General features: G+C 33.2%; 1 protein-coding gene across 2 annotated transcripts in view; it reads right to left on the reverse strand.

Moving 5' to 3' along the window:
• The window catches only part of LOC117924878 (F-box/LRR-repeat protein 14-like), a 36,210-nt gene that overhangs the window by 1,499 nt on the left and 15,023 nt on the right, over nucleotides 1-19,688 (reverse strand). For both annotated transcript variants that reach the window (XM_034843607.1, XM_034843606.1), the window contains 4 exons: nucleotides 9,052-9,123; nucleotides 7,028-7,099; nucleotides 4,292-4,435; nucleotides 1,119-1,190 (listed from right to left, as the gene is read on the reverse strand). In XM_034843607.1, the coding sequence (XP_034699498.1) occupies nucleotides 1,119-1,190; nucleotides 4,292-4,435; nucleotides 7,028-7,099; nucleotides 9,052-9,123 (360 nt within the window). The remainder of the gene's footprint in view (nucleotides 1-1,118; nucleotides 1,191-4,291; nucleotides 4,436-7,027; nucleotides 7,100-9,051; nucleotides 9,124-19,688) is intronic.

The raw sequence follows: 19,688 nt of genomic DNA on the forward strand, positions 1-19,688 counted from the left end.
TAAAATACTTGGATAAACCTATACAATGCAAGTTGAGCCACTTAAGTAAGCCCTTGTGTCCCTTTTAGGTATTTTATCAATGGTGCGTAAGCACACATTTTTGAGAGCCTAAGTTTCGATTTTATTTACTAATATTTGTGCAATCATACTGTTAACCACACAAGTAACCGGAAAAAAAAACAGAGGTTAATTTATTAACAGATATCAAGTACAATTCATACAAAAAGAAATTGGGAAATTTTATGGTTCATGAACACACTCCTTCGAGGCTATGATACTCTGATTCTCCAACTTCAACCGATGTACTTATCAACATAACATGACATGGGAATGAAAGTGAATATTTATAAGAATATTTAAAGATAATAAAAGAAAAAGGAATGTGATAAAAGAAAAATGAGAGGGAGCACTATCAAAAAGATCTATTTGCTTGTGATATATTTTTAATTGATTTTTCCTTTTTTTTTATCATGTTGTATCCAAGCATTCATATATTTATTGAGATTCTTCTTAGCTGAGTCCTTGTATCTTTAATTGTGAAGGATTAAACACTTGCAAACACATCAGCACCCGATGCCCACATCCAAACCTAGGCAACATAACTTCAGGCTTCTCTAGCCAAGGACAAATAGGCACCTGAGCCAAGTAATTTGTCAGTGCTGAAGAGTATGTAGAATTAACAAAAGAGATCAGAGGAAAAGCAAACTTTATGGGGATAGAAAAATCATAGTGCTGGCAGTGATGGCTTGGGCATCAGGCTCATATCAAGTTGTTTAGGGTTCTGTAATCTATACACAATAACAAACTGCACACCAGATGAAGGAATATAAATGTGACAAATGCTTCAACGTTATAAAGTATAAAAGAAAAGGACAATGTTATGCATGAACAGTTATCACAAAACCAGTAAAAGGACCATTCTCTCATGCACAATTGTGAGGTCAAAGTATGGAAATGCAGGTTTCCCAGGCAAAACTGTGGGCAGCAGGGAACTTGCGATACCATAACAGCTAAGCAAGGAAAGATTCTGTAGATATATAATCTGCCAAAGGAACAATATGTAATAGATATGTTGGTACAAGAGTAAATGAAAGCAATTGGAAAATATTTCAACATACGTCTCAAACAGTTTGTTCCAGCATCCGAAATACGAGCCCCAAACAGATCCAGATGAGTCAACCCAGTCAAACCTGCATCAAAAAAGGTAGAAAAATGAAGTGAAACCGATGCATCTCTTAGAGCATAATGCTATAAAATGGTGGTTCATGAATTTGATATACATTAGAACACATCATGAATAGCAAGCCATATTGAAGAACTTGAATTGAATGAAACACAAGATAGTTAGCACTCCTTGACACAAGCAAAATGGAATCAACTACAAGAACTTCCACATGCACACAGACAAAGCTTAATGCAGCTAAGTTATAATTCTTGTTGCCACTCCCAAAAGGTGTCCCCTTATGCTGCTAAATTTGTACTTGAACTTCCCTAGTTCAGTGTGGTAACAGGATTGACTGGGTTCAAATATCATTGATTATTGCCTCCTGATAATGGAGCAAACCTCCAGAACTTGAAGCAAAGGCATAATACTTGTGTTCATGACTCATAATGACAATTCAAAATCTTGGCCTATTAATAATAAATCTGGCTGCAATATTACAGCAGGGGTAATGTTCCCATGACCAGGGTGAATTGCTGTAGCAGTGAATTAGTAAGAACTCTTTGGGCCTTTTTTTCATTTAAGTTTTAATTCATGGTCAGGCTATTCAAATAGGATCAATTATTGTGAGAGTAAAAAGATTGAAATCATCTAATTGGGGTTTGTGAACATTAAAAGACAACTTGCATCTTGAAACTTTGATTTCATTGAAGACGATTTTTTCCATATATTCATTGAAGAAGTTCAATTTGCTTGAAAAAGACTCCCTTCTGCTTTTGTTTTTTCCTCTTGTTCTTCTTTTACATTTTTCTGTCTATAAATTGGACCAAATTTTGCATCATCAAAGCAATCCTCACTCCCTAATTCAATCCCAAAACTTCAGTCACCAATTTCCACTCACCACTAAACCACTGACAACAAAACTACCCCAATCTTCATTGAAGTGCCAAATCCTGAACATTCCTGCTTCATTATTTTGTTTTTGTTAAAACTGAATGATAATCATTTTTTACCAATTCTGTACCATCAACTAAAGAACTTGCTCTTTCGCATGGATGAAGGTATGGATCGTCTGAGAATATGGTTCTATCAGAAGTTATCGCAGGTTTTTCACACTAGTGGGCCACCTATAAATGTAATGTAAAGAAGCGAGTTACTAACACTGATCTAGAAAAAGGATGGCCAGTGGTTTACAACAAGTTTCAAAATCTAATTCATGTGACATGAATCAGAAAGAAGATGGGTGAGTGGTGTCACACTCAAATCAGGTGCTTTGAAAATCCAAAACATACCAATAATTATTGTTCATTCATTAAAAAGAAACATTTCATCAGAAGAAGAAGCAAAATGATTGCCGAAAAAATCAGTGATTAATCAGGAATGTGGCGAAAAAACATCATAAATTGCCCAGAAATTGGTAATTTTCCACAGGTCAACTATCAATCCCAAATATCGTATCAAGGGCACTGAAACATGGTATTTTGACCAATATTTCGACAAAATTCACCGAAATTTTAATCCATGTCTTCATCTACTTGAGTAAAACTCAAATGCATTCTTGGATATCAAGAAGAGGCCAAGATTGAGTTTGAAGGGATTCCAAAAGGGTTTCATATGAAGAAAGTGGAAAGCTGAGTTTCCTACAGTCCTTAATAAGCAATCTGGGAGGGGATTGGAGGTCATGGGCTAGGTAAAACCTTGTATTCTTTTCATTATGGATTCTGTGATGGTAATTGACCCATAGGTTTTTATCTCTTCAGAGATTTTCTACATTAAATCATTATGTCTTTGTCTTTGTAACCTCCTTTAAAAAATTTCTATTTTAATTCAGTTAAGAGCATGAGTTTTATATTTGTGAACAAGTCTTTATTTCCCATGTTGAAAAAGAGTTGATTTCATTAGTACATGGCTTATGTGTTTGTTGAAAAATTGAGAAAAAGGAAAAATAGGGAAGATTATATTTGTGGGTTACTCACTAAAATTGCTCACCCTCCTAGCTCCCCTTAGGTGCTAATCCATAAGTGAGATTCACTCCCACTTTCTTCTCCATCAAACAACTGCATCGTCACTGTCCTCTACTCCCATCTCCTCTAATTGTATGAAGTTATGCTGGAGAAACTAAACACTCCTTTCTTTACTTTTCTCAATTGAAAAAGTTGGAATTAGATTCTATAATGATTTGTGTTTTGGAGGAAAAACCATTACACCCAAACTCATGATTTTGTACCTTGTAACTTCTCCTGACACTTCCCATAGAGATTTCCTTTTTTCTTTTTCTTTTTTTCTTCTGTTCTCATTCTGTTTGTTTGCTATAAAAATTAAGGGAAAAGAGAAGGGCTCGAATTTCTTTGCTTGTTTGTAACTGTTGAAAAGCAGAGAAGCACAGGCTGAAAGTCCCTGCCCCACTTTGTTGGGTTTCCTCACTTAAGCCCCCCACATTTGGACACCAAGATAACGAAGGAAAAGAAAATTAGAACTTGTTTTCCTTCTGTTACTGAGAAAAAAAAAAGGTGCATAGAAAGGATTAGATTTTTCAAATGATTCTTGATCATGAGAAACTTAAACCCTTTTTGGTGGCCATGACATTGGAAGAAAGAAAAAAACATAAATCAGGCCATGTCCAAGTTCATATTCTTGACATGGTTGGTAATCGCATTTGTTCAGTTTTGACCCATTTAGTTGCTTATATATCTTGACATAACACAAACATGACATATGAACACAAATTCCACACCTATGTAAAAGGCTATGTTACTAGAAAAAAGCAGTCTTCTTACATAGAGAAAAGAAACATAGGTATAAAGGCCTTTCGCAATGCATCTAGCATGTCTTGCACAACATCAAATACTACAAAATGCATTCCCTCAGAAACATTTTTCAAGACTCAGAGGAAGACCTGTTCTAGTGGCCTAAAGACCAGTAAGGAGGAAGGAAACCTCAAGCACCTTAGCAGTCAACATAATCCAGAAACATGAAATTAAAAAGAACATACATCTTATCCAGAAAATATAACACGATCATTTCAACTACAATATGAAGCATAATGATACAGATGATTCCACAAAACAAATCGCATAAAGCAAATATTTACATCCAAACAGTGATAACTAAAAGTCTGAAAATGCTTACTGGTGATAGCTGCAAGCCCAGCATCCGTGATTTGGCGAGCATCCAGATTTAGCGATTTAAGGGATGTCAATCCACACAATTTTTTTAAACCACTGTCAGTTACTAATGTGAAGGACAAATTTAAGCTCTCAAGTTTAGTCAAACCTACAAGAAATGAAAACAACACAGGTAAGCCCATGCTTTGACATTAAAAGAAAACAAGAAAACAAAGGGGGAACACCCCCAACCCCCCACCCACCCACCCAACAAAACCCACAGACACACCAACACAAACACACACACACATATATACGTTAAAATAAATAAAAGTAAATAAATAAATTGGTACATTAAATTGCCACTTAATTGACTTTTCATTTCATGTAGACAAACTATATCTGCCCTTTGAGAGTGCATCAGAACCTTAACAACCTTCCTTTAGCCCATCTAAATTTCACTGAGCACTCCAATCTTTTTGCTCTCTTTCGAATTTTGACAAGCAAATTTTCTTCTCTCTCTTTACATTTCCTCAAGCCTTCATCCCCTTTCTGGCCTTCATCTTTTTAAAAAGGCCATGATCTCTAGCTCGAACCCCTTAGTCAGCATTACAAAGAAGTCGCCAAGGGCTTCCAGTTCACTATCATCTTTCAGAGAAGGAAACCCCCTTTGGATCATGCCGCAGCTCCTCACCTTCTTCCCTTACAACCAAACCATCGGGCCTTCCTCTTAATGTTTCATAATAGCTTAGCAATGGTAGAGGGGGTATGGGATTGGTTAGCTTAGCAACGATATTACTTAGCATTTTGTGCACTACCCATATGCTTGAGTTGCACCCTCCCTCTTTTGTTAGGTACTTATTAATACATGTTTGTTTGCCTATCAAATAAATAAATAAATCATTGAGGCAATTTTCCTTCAATTTTGACCACGACAAGAACAAATGGTTTAAGTAGAGTGGTCTCAATCCAATACTTGAGCATTAATTCTTCCATATGTGCTAAGTTGCATACATGTAGGCATAATGTCAAATTCAGTTAATAGCGTATAAATTACTCAATACTAACCAAGGCTTCAGGCAATAGTCCACATGATCCCATCTAGAGTATATTCCTATTATCTAATTAAGAAATGGCTGTCAGAAAATAATCTTTTACTTCCTTTTAAGGCCCCTTTCCTTTTTCTTATAAGGAAAAATAGTAAAATATAAAAGGGAAAAAAAATGTGATTACAATAAAAAATATATTTTACTGTTTTTTTTTTGCTTATCCCCCATTTATAGAGATAAGATTATTGTTAGATCGATAAACTAATACAATGTCTAATTCTTTTTTTCTAATGCAAAAATTAGAGCTGAAATATCTATTAATACTACAAGTACTTGAAGAACCAAGTTATTACCTGCTAAAGGGTGAGATATTCTAAAGTACCTTTTTTATTTATTGTTGATATATGTTGTCATAGATTATCACAAATACAAATTCTCCCAGTCTAATTCAAGACCTTCTGATAATTTTTTACTCTTAACCTACAAATATATCAGAACAAACAAATAAAAAATAATAATACCGTCCTAGTCCCTACATTTATTTGGTGCCCTCAAAGAGTTGTATGAAGTGAAAATCTTAATGCCCGGTTTTATTTTATCATTAATCCAATTACTCTTCACATGTTTTGTTTTTCTTATCAATAAATAGATATGCATAGGAATTTGAGGCTTAAAACCACAGACAAATTATTAAATATATGATATTTCATGCCTATCCAATTTAATATCCAGCTAGGTATGTTTTGAGTAATCATATGTCCTTGCATAAGTATAACATAAATTGATGCATATGTCTAGTCCATATGAATGATTAAGCCAAAAGAAATTGAAGATCAATTTAAATGGGGAAGCCTCTGCTCTATAAAGTATGTACACATGAACAATGCACAAATCTCACAATAAATTTTGGATTTCAGAAACAGATGGAACATGATTGAAATATTTTTCTAGCTTCCAATATAAGTTATAATCACAAGCTAGATTCCCATTCTTGTCCAGGAAACTTGGGTTGGAAAGTATCCTAAATTCTCTTTTGAGTCAATTAATAAGTCCTCGATATTATAAAGTACTTTCCGATTATTATAAAATATGATTTTATTATGAGATCTTTTTTTACAGGAATATGTTTATTTTACAGTCAAGCAATTAGTTTCTTATATAAAATATTCTTATATAATGAGAAAAATATGGGAAGATATTTTGATTGAGAAAGAGAGTCCTTTTTGGGTGTAATTGAGACAAGGATTTTGGAAGTTTTCAGATTGTAAACTCCTTGAATAGTAGTATAAGTTCTTCATCTTCTTCCCCTATGGATGTAGACTTTAGGCCAAACCACGTAAATCATTATGTGTTTTATGTGTTTTCTATATTTGTTTGCGTATTGTTGTTCTTTGTCATAGTTTTTCACAACAAATTGTTGTGTTAAACAGCTACCTAAGATAGAAACATTTAAATTCCATGCAAATAATCATAAATGAGTGGGAAAAAAAAGAACATGCATGTAAGCAGGAAGGAGAAATAATGCTTTACAACATGCAAACTTTGCAGAACATGCAGACCAAAGAAAAGGTTATTCCCCAATCTAAGGAATCAAAAAGGCATTTAAAAAAAAAAAAAAAATGAAACTGAACCTACAAGCATTTAAGGAGCTGATATTGCAGTTTGAGTCCAAGCATATCACGTCAGGTAGTTACTAGAGGCAGATTACTAACCTGAGAGATGACAGAGTCCATTGCTTCCCACTTTAGTATCAGACAATTCCAAACATTTCAAGAGTGAGAGGCCTAAGCAAGGAAACAAAAAGTTAAAAGCATTAATTCACAGCAAAACTCATAATTACAGATCCAGAAACAAGTATGAATATCCTTATGGTGTACCTAGTAGCCATTGCTTCTTTAGCAAAGACCATTGATTGGAGCATGATTACCGCAACCCACCAACTAAACAATATATCAATTCATCTTCATGAAATTCCAAAAATCTTTACATTCCACAGGTTCAATATGTTGATGTTATCTTGAATGTACAATATATCGGTGACACATTATTCTCAATAGAATTTCTTGGAATTATCAAGATAATCTAAAACCAAATACAAATAGGTTAACCTTTTTATCCATGCCCATTGGCCCCATTCATCATGTTTAGTATTTGACTACAATTCTCTTTATTTTCCCTCATGGAGTCATGAGATGCTCTATATTGTATATCCATATGTGGTACTATACCAATGTATAGGTCTCCTTAGTATAGTGGAGGAGTTCAATCTTACCTTTATTAATCAGTTATCATAAATTTTGGGAGGATTCTTCATCCTTCTCATGCTTCTTTACCCATACTTAATACATATTTTGTTTCTGATTAAAAGAAATCTTTATTTTCCCTAATGTTCCATTTGATTGCTGACAAGACATAGGGCAAGAAAATGAGAATTCAGGATATTGTAACAGGTTCGTACTTGGAGTTGCAGTAGTAAGATTTCAAGTTTCCTTTTCCCTCCCTCTCTAATAGCATCAATGAAGTTAACTAGATATAACTCCCATGGGGAAGTAACCAAACTTGGTTCCATCCATCTTCTCAGACTTATATACCAGGTTCAAATAAAAAAAAGAAAAAAAAGAAAAAAAAAAAGGAAGGCTTCAAGGGGTACCAGTGAAGGCTTCACTAGCCAAATCCCGTAGGAAGAGAGGAAATAAACCAATCCCAGATTGCATTGACTGTTCTCCACCTACCCTAAAAAATCCTGACACTAATTTCCTGCCAAATAATTCAAATCAGAATGAAGCTAGCAAAATTACATATAATCCTGCCTCTAGAACCCTTAAAAGAAATGATGAACACCTCCTCCAAATTTAGTCAATGTTAGTAAATAATGTAGAAGAGATGATGCATCAATTCTCCACCCATCTTTCACAATAACAAATGAGTTGAGGAGCTTGTAAGGCCTCCTCACTTGAAAAATCATTGCTATAACCTTCCATTTCACTGGAAAGCCACGTAAACGTCTTAACTTTACACCACTGCTGTCGTTCCCCTTCCTCTCTTCCCTTCCCTTCCCTTCCCTCCCCCCCCACCAAAATAAAATAAAATAAAATAAAAAACTAACAATGCTTTAACCAATTGCATTCAAAGAGTCAACCACTGTTAGGCCACTGCCTTTATTTTCTGCAAAGTTTCAGTAGTTAGGGATGGTTCAACCTAGATTTACAAGATAAGCACTGCCCCATATTTTCCCCTTGAAGAATTGAAGGGTTCTAGAATCCTACTATTAGTTTTGTAATCAATTTCACTAGCATATTCAACCTGAATGTTAACATCTGTTTTCCTTTTTGGCAATGGCATTAGTCATAGAAGAGGAAAGATTGCAGATAGTAAGATAGAGACACCTGTAACCATCATAAAAAAAGAAAGCAATAAATTCACATCTTCAAAACATTAAACAAATAAAACTTCCAAGCATTGGACTGACACATATTAGAACATCCTTAACATCCATGTTTAATGAACAATAGTCCAGCTTAGAATCTAATCCTAAGAAAGTAATGAGCATGAATATGTAATGGTAAGTTTACAGTAGCAGGAATGCAATTAACAATAAAAAATAAGTTCCTATCCATTTTTATCATTATTTTTAAACTAGTGGAATGAATAATAGATTGTGAACATGTTATCTGCTCCCACATAAAACACAGAAATTGTCATTGGAAATGAGAGAGAGATGAAGTAAAATAAAAACCTGTCAAATTAGCCAGCCCTTCATCCTCAATACTACACGAATCCAGGTTCAAGCTCTCCAAATTTGTTAAACCTGGAAGGCAGAAAAATCAAATAAACAAATCCATAACTTCTCTTCAAGGAACAATTCAAAACCCTCTTTTCCTGATGTACAATTAGAAGAAAGAAATTATCAATTAACTGCTACTTATGATCGTAGCAGTTTTTATGAATGAAATATAGATGGTATGAGTGAACATCAAATAGTTAATTTACTTCATGAAATGATGATGGCTGCAAATGCATATAAAATTAAAACCAATAATTCTAATCATCATGCTGCTAGAACATTGGTCATAGGATTTACTAACTTACTTAAAGGATGGTAGGATCATCATCTTAGTCAAAATGAAAGTGAATACATATTAAATGCAAAGAAAATAGTCAAAGAATAAGGAACATCAATCCAAACTTATGAAGAAGATGCTACCAATACTTTAATATTTACAATAACAAAACATTTTATAGGAGATCTAATTTATTTTCAAGAAAGAACTTCAAAAATTCTCAATTATCTTAGATGTTAAACACTTCAAGATTTCAAATGGTACAAAGATATGTTTTTAGTCCATGTCATGACCATATTTGATTGTGAAAGTCATTATTGAAAAGAAAAATTTATATCAAGTTTACCTACATTATTTATAGAAAAGGTTAGACAAAGAATTATAAATTTAGACAATGGAAGAATTCCATAAAAGTCATTAACTTATGGAGAATTAATTACATTTATAAATAATGAAGGTTTAGCTCTATGTATAGATCTCAAACTAAAGAGTCAAATGAAAAAAGAAAAACAAGATAATAAAAACGAATTAGGAAAATTTTGTCCATACTATGGATACAATACATTAGCAACTCTTTCAAAAAGGAAAAAGAATAAACAAAATAATACAAAGAGTCATAAAACATCAAATGAATCAAAATTTCAAAAGAAAAATATAAAACCCAATAATAAATCAAAATCTACTTGCAAATCAAATTTCAAAAAGAAAACTCCAACATGTTATAAATGTGGAAAAGTAAGTCATTATTCAAAAGATTGTCAATTAGAAAATAAAATTAATTCTTTAGAAATAAGTGACATTCAAAATTTTAATAATCAATTTAATGATTAATAAAGAAGATGATGACACAACTGAAGACTCAGAATCAAAAGAAGAAAATCAAATATTAACTCAAGAAATATCAAGTGAAGAATCAAGTCAAGATGGATCAGACAATAAAAAAGAATGTAATGGAATTTGTGCATGTTCATATAAATCAATAAATTTGATTTCAAAAGAATGCAAAAACCCATTAAACATTTATATTATTCAAAAATTAAATAATCATTTACTATTCATAGATTCAATATATTTTCCATTTTGATATATTAAATATAAATTGCTTAGATATTTATCTATGTGTCAAGTACTGTACTAACACTTAGATTTTTCTTATAGATGGAACAAGAAGAAATTAGTTTTGGGAAATTTACTCTAGTATTTCCCAAAAGTAATCTTTCTTTTAGAATTCATAAAGACAGAAAATTTAGACATATCACAAAAATGCATTTTAGACAACCTCTAAAATACATGAAGTGATATTCAAAAGTTGGAAGCTCTTAATGCTATAACTTTTTATTTTAAATAGATTAATGATAACCTAGAAAGTTGCACTACCCTCTCAAGAATTTGTAAACATTGCAAAATAATGGATATAAATCTTGAATGCTTCAATGTCGGAAATAAAGAAAAAATTCCAAGAAACTTCAACAGCCATTTCAATATTTTCAAAAGATTTGCAAAATTTTCTAAATGAGATTCCAAAGCTTTCAAAAGAATTTCAAGATTTTCAAAAAGCAAGATTTTCATTTTTTCAACAAAAGATTTTAAATCTTCCAAAAGACTTTAGACAATTAATAAGTTTAAAAGCCCAAGCTACAAGACAAGCACAACAAGAACATATAATTCAGTTTATTATTAACTGTAGCACTTATGAAATTCTTATTGAAGGAATGAGTTTTATTTAGTATACTCACTATGGCAACACCAAAGTTAAGTATCCAAAACTTGATCACTTATGTAGAGAAATTCCATTAGAAAAGCAAATTATAAGTATGCACTCACTTTTAGTATTTGCAAGGCTAATCAATTAGTATTTGCAAATTATAAATTGATGGATTTGGAAGAAAATTAGCAACTTGTGTTTTGAATCAAGTCTCCCAAGTGGTCGAATAAATTGAGCTTATTATTAAAAGCAAGCCTCCTAAGTGATCAAACAAAGGAGGAGTTTATCTAGATCAACATCTCATTTTTCTCAAAGCTCGTTCTAGGAAACAACTTTTATTTGGAAAAGAGGTCCCTTGACCCTATAAATCAAGTCTCAAAAAACAAATTCGTCATTGAAGATCTAGAATGATTGCAAGATAATTAGATTTTGAGATTTATAGTTCTTCTAATTATAAACTCATTGTAGAAGATAATATTCAAAAAATCATTTATTCAACTAACTTTCCTGAGATTCCTTTTTTTATCAATCTCAATTCTCCTATCTTATTGATTTTTATAAAAAATAATATTTCAAAAAAAGTCAAGCCAAAAAATATTTTGAAAATCTTTTCCTTCAAGAAATGAATTAAGAGACTTTAAGAAGGTGAAGTCTCTACCTATACATTTGTATCTTATAGATGTTAAGTTAAAAAAAAAAATGAAAAAGAAGATATTGAAAGGTAAATAGTGAAGTTTGCAATCTCAAAACATGAGAAAAGATAAATGGAGATAAGTTACTATTCATAAATGGTAACTTTCTTAACTTCTTGAAAATTTGATCAAGATTCCTAGCACCTTGAATCTATCATAAAAACCATGACATGTTGAAGATTTCATCTACAAGTTATCAAAAGAAAACCTTATCAAGAAGTTGTCAGTGGATTTCAAGTATGATCAAATCTGTGAATTTCATTAAGTTTCAAATCCGTCAAAATTCTTTATAAATAGTCATCAAGTTCATCACAAAACAGAGTGAAAAATACGAAGAATTGATAAGAGTGTTTATGCAAAAACCCTTCTTAGTTCTTTTGTATCCCTCTCATTTCAAAAAATCTTTCCTTTGTAACATTTCTTTGTAATCAAACCTTGTATCAAGTTCAAGTTCCAGAGTTTGAACTTGTAATCAAACCTTTCTTAGTTCTTTTGAGGAATAAGCGGTTCTTTATTGTGCTTTATGTAAACATGGTGATAGGCTAACACTATTGATCCATCGGTTTTGAACAAGGGTGGAATGGTTTCAAATTGAGATACATAGTTCATGAAAACATTTTTAAAAATTCCCTAATCCATAAGCTAAGGTACAAGATCAAGAATTTCTTTATTCACAATAGACATATTTACATAAGTTAAATGTATAACAAAGAAGAAATCAGGGTCGTGGTATGCTACATACCTTGTTTTTATTTTAGCACTTTTTGTTTTAAAATGTTTATACAGGAGTTCTTGATTTTTAAATATTTTGTTATATTGAGTTTTCAGAAAGAAAGTTTCAATGAAAGAGTTGTTATCAACCCCGATTAGGTTTTTAACAAGAAGTTTTTCATATTGTTCAAAAAGAAGAGATGATTTCCTAATTAAATTAAGCATTTCAAGTTGACTATCTAAACTAATTTGATTGGTTGATGTTGTATTGGTTTTCAGATCTTTTATCAATCTTTCTTGGTTTTCATGAATTTTGAGGTTTTGAAATTTTTGGGTTTCAAAGGCAATAAGTTGATTTTGAAGATTTTGGAGATGTTGAGCCAAGACTGACATAGTTTTTCCATAAGCATATTCTAAATTTTGGTTTGGAAAACTTTGTGGTTTTAAAGACCAAAAATTATCTACAATAACCCTAATTCAATAATTGTAAATAAATAGTTTGTTCATCAATTTTAATTGAATAACTTTGACTCAATTTTAATTTTCCTTGTTGATAAATTGTATTAATTTTCATATGAGGAATTGATCAATTATGTAATTGACTTTCTATTTGAGCTACATTTATTTCTTGACTATTAATGATATTTTCACTAAATGATGATGCATATGCAAAATTATCAAATGAACATGCAAAACTATTATTAGACCTAAGAGATCTACATCAAAATGGTATCAAAGTCAAATTTTGCTTAAGAACTAACTAATATTACAACTTGGAACAATCTATAATCATTGATTAAGTCCTAAGTTAGTTCGAATTGAATTTTCTATGAACGATTTAGTTAGCCTAGATAACAGTGTTTGAAAGGTAAAAGGAGCATAGATCCTGTGTTGATCCGCTTGTAGTTCTAGTAGTAGTAGTAGTAGTAATAAGATCCATATAAGATTAAAAATCAACCCATATAGTAACTTCTTTCAAACTTTAAAAAAAATACCTTATTTAGAAAATTATAAGATCAAAGAGTTCATAATGCTTCTTCAACATCACAAAATGAATAACCAAACCGCAATGCAAAGGGAAGGCATATTAACTCTAATTAGTGCAAATTCCTCTATATTCCTGCTTATATTCATATAAAAAGGTTATGTGTTTTATAAAATGAATAACCAAGCCACAATGCAAAGGGAAGGCATATTAACTCCAATTAGTGCAAATTCCTCTATATGCCTACTCATATTCATATGAAAAGGTTATGTATTTTTGTAAACTATGTATGTGTGTATACTTATATCTAGTTTTTAATTTTTTTTCCTATAAGATTTCAAAGTATATTTTGGAAGTAAACTTAAATATTATTATTAATTATTTATTCTAGGAGGAATATTTATTAAAGAAATCAATGAGGTTAAACAATTAAAGGATATATTGTCTTTATCCATATATATATATATATATATACCATAGACACCCAGGACAAGGTCATATGCAATGAAAACAGGAATTATGCCATGATTCAAAACAAAGAAGAGGAGTTAGAAAATACAAAAGATATCCAACAAGAAATTTAAAGAGAAGGAACCAAAAAACTTGTTAGTTCATAATAAACTTAAAACCAGCCATGATAGGCGGTACAAGAATAAAAAACATAAAATTAAAAACAAAGCTTAATTAAAACCATCCATATAGGAGCTACAAGAACATAAAATGAAATAAAAACAAAACTTAATTAAAAACCATCCATGTAGGAGGTAATCAAAACATATTTATATTATACATAAGGAGAAATATCTTACAATAGACGAGGGTAGGAAAGCTTGAAGGGCTTACGTGATGAGAGAGAAAGAAGAGAGAAGGGAGAGCATAAGCTTGGGAGAGGTTTCAAATCTAAAATTATGCGTGCTTACAAATGAGGACCGAGCCTCCTTAAATAGGCAAAAAGGAATCTTGAATAGTAATAATGAACAGTAGACCCGTGCTTGAATAGTAAAAGTGAACAGTAAAAGGGAACTGTAGCACTTTTGACTTTTGATCCGGAATCTTGCTTTCGACTGAAATGACTTTTGACAGGCTTCTTTAAACTGTGTGGACACATGCTTGCTGCTGAAACTGCAAAACTTGAAATATTCTTGATGGAAGACATAAGGCTGATGATTACTTAGATCTTCTTATTGGAGGAAGGATTCCTTCACAGTCATCACCATTGTCTGGAAGGTAGCTCGTTGAATCATCAGACTCTCATAAGAATTTTCTTGGGAGAAGCTTGAGCTTCCTTCTTCAAGGATTTTCTGGAAATCTTGAGGGGTCTTAGCTGCTGCGAGCATGACTTGCAACTGTTGCTTTTTGAGGAGAAACTGAGACATATCATCACTGGCTGAGACTTGTGTGGGGTTCTTGAGGAAATACTGCTTGACTGCATCAATAGATGCATCATTTTTCAAGGCATCCCACCATTTAGTTTTAAAAGTCCTTCCCAGAGATGGAAAGGCTGCTGATTCGTCTGTAATGATAATATAGTCCCACTGGACTATCCAAGCAAGACCAAAATTGCTGAAAGTTCTCTGGGGATATCAAAAGAACTTCTGAATAGCTCAAAGCCATTCAGGATGGGCTTAGGAAGAATCTTAATAGTCGGACCATAATAAGTCCACCAACTGTAGAACCAAAATGGGAAAGAGGAAAGCTGATTCTTAGATGGAAAATAGAACATCCATGAATGATGGAAGTCCCTATTCTGGATCAGAAAAGCATTAAACCATGCTCTCTGATAATCCCAATAATTAAAAAACCTTGGCTTTGATGGTTCAGAAAATTCCCTTGAAAGATTAGGATTTCCACCCCATTGCTTGATAGTAAGAATCTTATAGATATGGCAGGTGGAGAATGTCAAACCCATATTGCTGAATTTGTCAACATTATGCTTAATTTTAACAGAACCAATTTCTGTAAGGACTGCTTCATAAAACTCTCTTGTTTTTAAAATATCACCAGAGGGATAATGAAAATTTTCTTGAAAAGCTTTTGCAGCAATCTCTCTGGGATTTTCTTGAAGGTCTGAAAAGAGGCTGTTGCTTTTGGCAGCCATTTCAGGGTCTTAGACCTTCAAGCAAGTCATTAAGGCTAATCCATCTCAAAAGGAATTAGCATCAAGCTCCTCTTTTTCAAACAAGCAAATTGTGGTGGCTGCCAACCCCACACCTCTTTCAACAAAATCAAGATATTGGCAAAATGATTTAAATCAATCTCTTTTGGTTATTGAAAGAGAATTTTTCTCTGAAAACCCCAGAGAGATTGCTGCAAAAGCTTTTTAAGAAAATTTTCATTATCCCTCTGGTGATATTTTAAAAACAAGAGAGTTTTATGAAGCAGTCCTTACAGAAACTGGTTCTGTTAAAATTAAGCATAATGCTGACAAATTCAGCAATATGGGTTTGACATTCTCCACCTGCCATATCTATAAGATTCTTACTGTCAAGCAATGGGGTGGAAATCCTAATCTTTCAAGGGAATTTTCTGAACCATCAAAGCCAAGGTTTTTTAATTATTGGGATTATCAGAGAGCATGGTTTAATGCTTTTCTGATCCAGAATAGGGACTTTCATCATTCATGGATGTTCTATTTTCCATCTAAGAATCAGCTTTCCTCTTTCCCATTTTGGTTCTACTTTTCCATCTAAGAATCAGCTTTCCTCTTTCCCATTTTGGTTCTACAGTTGGACTTATTATGGTCCGACTATTAAGATTCTTCCCAAGCCCATCCTGGATGGCTTTGAGCTATTCAGAAGTTCTTTTGATATCCCCAGAGAACTTTTAGCTTTTCCCCATTTACTATTCTTTTTTAGCAATTTTGGCCTTACTTGGATAGTCCAGTGGGACTATATTATCATTACAGACGAATCAGCAGCCTTTCCATCTCTGGGAAGGACTTTTAAAACTAAATGGTGGGATGCCTTGAAAAATGATGCATCTATTGATGCAGTCAAGCAGTATTTCCTCAAGAACCCCACACAAGTCTCAGCCAGTGATGATATGTCTCAGTTTCTCCTCAAAAAGCAACAGTTACAAGCCATGCTCGCAGCAACTAAGACCCCTCAAGATTTCCAGAAAATCCTTGAAGAAGGAAGCTCAAGCTTCTCCCAAGAAAATTCTTATGCAGAGTCTGATGATTCAACAAGCTACCTTCTAGACAATGGTGATGACTGTGAAGGAATCCTTCCTCCAATAAGAAGATCTAAGTAATCATCAGCCTTATGTCTTCCATCAAGAATATTTCAAGCTTTGCAGTTTCTGCACCAAAAGCAGCAAAAAAAATGTGTCCACACAGTTTAAAGAAGCCTGTCAGAAGTCATTTCAGCCGAAAGCAAGATTTCGGGTCAAAAGTCAAAAGTGCTACAGTTCCCTCTTACTGTTCACTTTTACTATTCAAGCACGGGTCTACTGTTTATTATTACTATTCAAGATTCCTTTTTGCCTATTTAAGGAGGCTCGGTCCTCATTTGTAAGCACGCATAATTTTAGATCTGAAACCTCTCCCAAGCTTATGCTCTCCCTTCTCTCTTCTTTCTCTCTCATCATGTAAGCCCTTCAAGCTTTCAAGCTTTCCTACCCTCGTCTATTGTAAGATATTTCTCCTTATGTATAATATAAATATGTTTTGATTACCTCCTACATGGATGGTTTTTAATTAAGTTTTGTTTTTATTTCATTTTATGTTCTTGTACCTCCTATATGGATGATTTTAATTAAGCTTTGTTTTTAATTTTATGTTTTTCATTCTTGTACTACCTATCATGGCTGGTTTTAAGCTTATTATGAACTAACAAGTTTTTTGGTTCCTTCTCTTTAAATTTCTTGTTGGATATCTTTTGTATTTTCTAACTCCTCTATATATATATATATATATCAAAAACGAAAAATATATTGATAATAATAAAAGTACAAGAGAAAAATGAGAGGTCTTTTCCGCAAAAACAAAACCTGATCAAAGTGAAACTAGACAACCCCACTAGATAGAACTATACACAAAGGCATCCACCAATTGTCTCAAACCCCAAAAAACACAAACTATCTCAATAATTGAAGTCACCTCCTCTTATTGTTATCCACACCCTTTTGAATCACAACCGAAAGCCAATTGAGTTAAATAACATTAAGTGGAACTCCACTAAAAGTAACAGTACAAGAGGCCTGCAATGAGGAGTAGACATGAAGTAAATCCCCCAACATTCCTTTCAATCTCTACTTGTCTTAGAAAATCCTAGCATTTCTCTCTTGCCATACCATCCACAATAAGGTGAGGCAAACGATTTGCCAAAGAGTCTTACCTCTGATTGAAATCCTTGGTCCTTTAAATGACATAATCATCATATCTCCAATACTTCTACATAGAACCCAATCCATCCTTGCTATACTGAAAACTTTATGCTATAGCCCCAAAGTGGATAGGCAATATAGAAAAGGCGGTCAATCGATTCTCCATCTCCTTTGCATAAAATGCAATAACGAGAACTAAGAGATTTGTATGGTCTTCTCAACTGTAGCATGTCATTAGTGTTGACCTTCCTATGTACTACTAACCAAGCAAAGGCTTTGACCTTTGAAGGAGCTTTTGATTTCCAAAGAAATTCAGCTTAGGGGAATGGAATAGAATTTAAGAAATTGGATAAGGCTATGAAAAAAAATTTACTGTGAATTAAACTTGAGGATAAAGACTAGGCTTTTGAATCTGCGAAAAAAGGAGACAAGTGCAATGAATCAAGTGAAGACACGTCTTTAAGAAGTTTAATTTCTATATCAATGAGATTGCAACAAAAGTTAAAATTCCAAGAGAAAGGATGGGAATTACCAAGAACGGCTGAGACAGAGAGATTTTTCACTGAGATAACTCTATATAGGCCTAAAAATTGTGAAAAGAAAGGTTGATCTCCCCACCATAAATCTTCCCAAAACCAAATGCTCTCCCTATTCCCCACCACAAGACAGATGTATGGGGAAAAGTCCTAAAAAACTTGTGGAATAGCCTTCTAAGGACATCTGTGCGACCATCTAACCAACATATTGGCATCTCATCCATTAAGATGTGTCCCATAAATGCTCGCAATAACCTGATGCCATAGACCACAACTTTCCTTAAGAAACCTCTAAAGCCACTTCCCTAAAAGAACATGATTTCTCAAGGAAGTCTTACCAATCCCCAAACCTCCAAACTCTTTTGGCCTACACACTACATCTAATTGATAAGATGATCTTTCTTACCCTCCCCAGTCTCTGACCATAGGAAGCCTCTTTGTAACATCTCAATCTTTGAGGCTATTGATGTTGGGACCTTGAAAAAAGAGAGGTAGTAGCTAGGGTTATGATACACACATGACTAAATTAAGGTTATCCTCCTTCACAAAGACAAAAAAAACCATTTCCCACCATCCAACCTCCTTGAGATTCTATCAACCACTAGATCTCAGAATCTTAGTGTCTTGGGGTTCTAAGCGAAGACCCAAATAAGAAAGAAGCCACTCTGAAACTCTACAATCAAATATCGAAGCCAACCTAAAGATCAACTCCTAGCTTAAATTAATACCAGAAATGATGTTCTTCTCTAAATTGATTTTCAACCCTAATAACTGCCCAAAAACCATTAATACCAAAAAAGATGCTCTTCTCTAAATTGATTTTCAACCCTGATAACCGCCTAAAAACCAACAGAATTAGGTTGAGGTTTTGCAAAAAAACCAGAGAGGCTTTATAAAAGAAAATTATGTCATTTGCAAATTGTAAGAGGGACACTCTAGTCCTACCCCTAACTACTATGAAGCCCACGGTTAAACCACTTTCCTCTGATCTCATCATCATCCTACTTAGGACATCCGCTACTATGGTAAAAAGGAAAGAAAAAAAAGGGTCTCCTTGTCTTAAACCTCTACTGGCCTTAGCCCAACCTTTGGCATTTCCATTAACTAGGATTGCAAAGCTTGTTAAAGAAAAATAACCCCTCATCTAAGATCTCGACTTTGAGTTGAAACCTTTCCTTTCTAGCACATGGTATAAGGAACCCTAATCCACATGGTTATAGGCCTTTTTAAAATCAATTTTGAAGACTACCCCTACCTCCCTTGACCTCCTTTTTTTCATCCACCACTTCATTGGCTATCAAAACAACATCCAAAATTTGTCTCCCTTCAACAAAGGCTCCTTAGGATCTATAGATTG

Source organism: Vitis riparia, chromosome 11, assembly GCF_004353265.1.
Source record: "Vitis riparia cultivar Riparia Gloire de Montpellier isolate 1030 chromosome 11, EGFV_Vit.rip_1.0, whole genome shotgun sequence".
Lineage (NCBI taxonomy): Eukaryota > Viridiplantae > Streptophyta > Magnoliopsida > Vitales > Vitaceae > Vitis > Vitis riparia.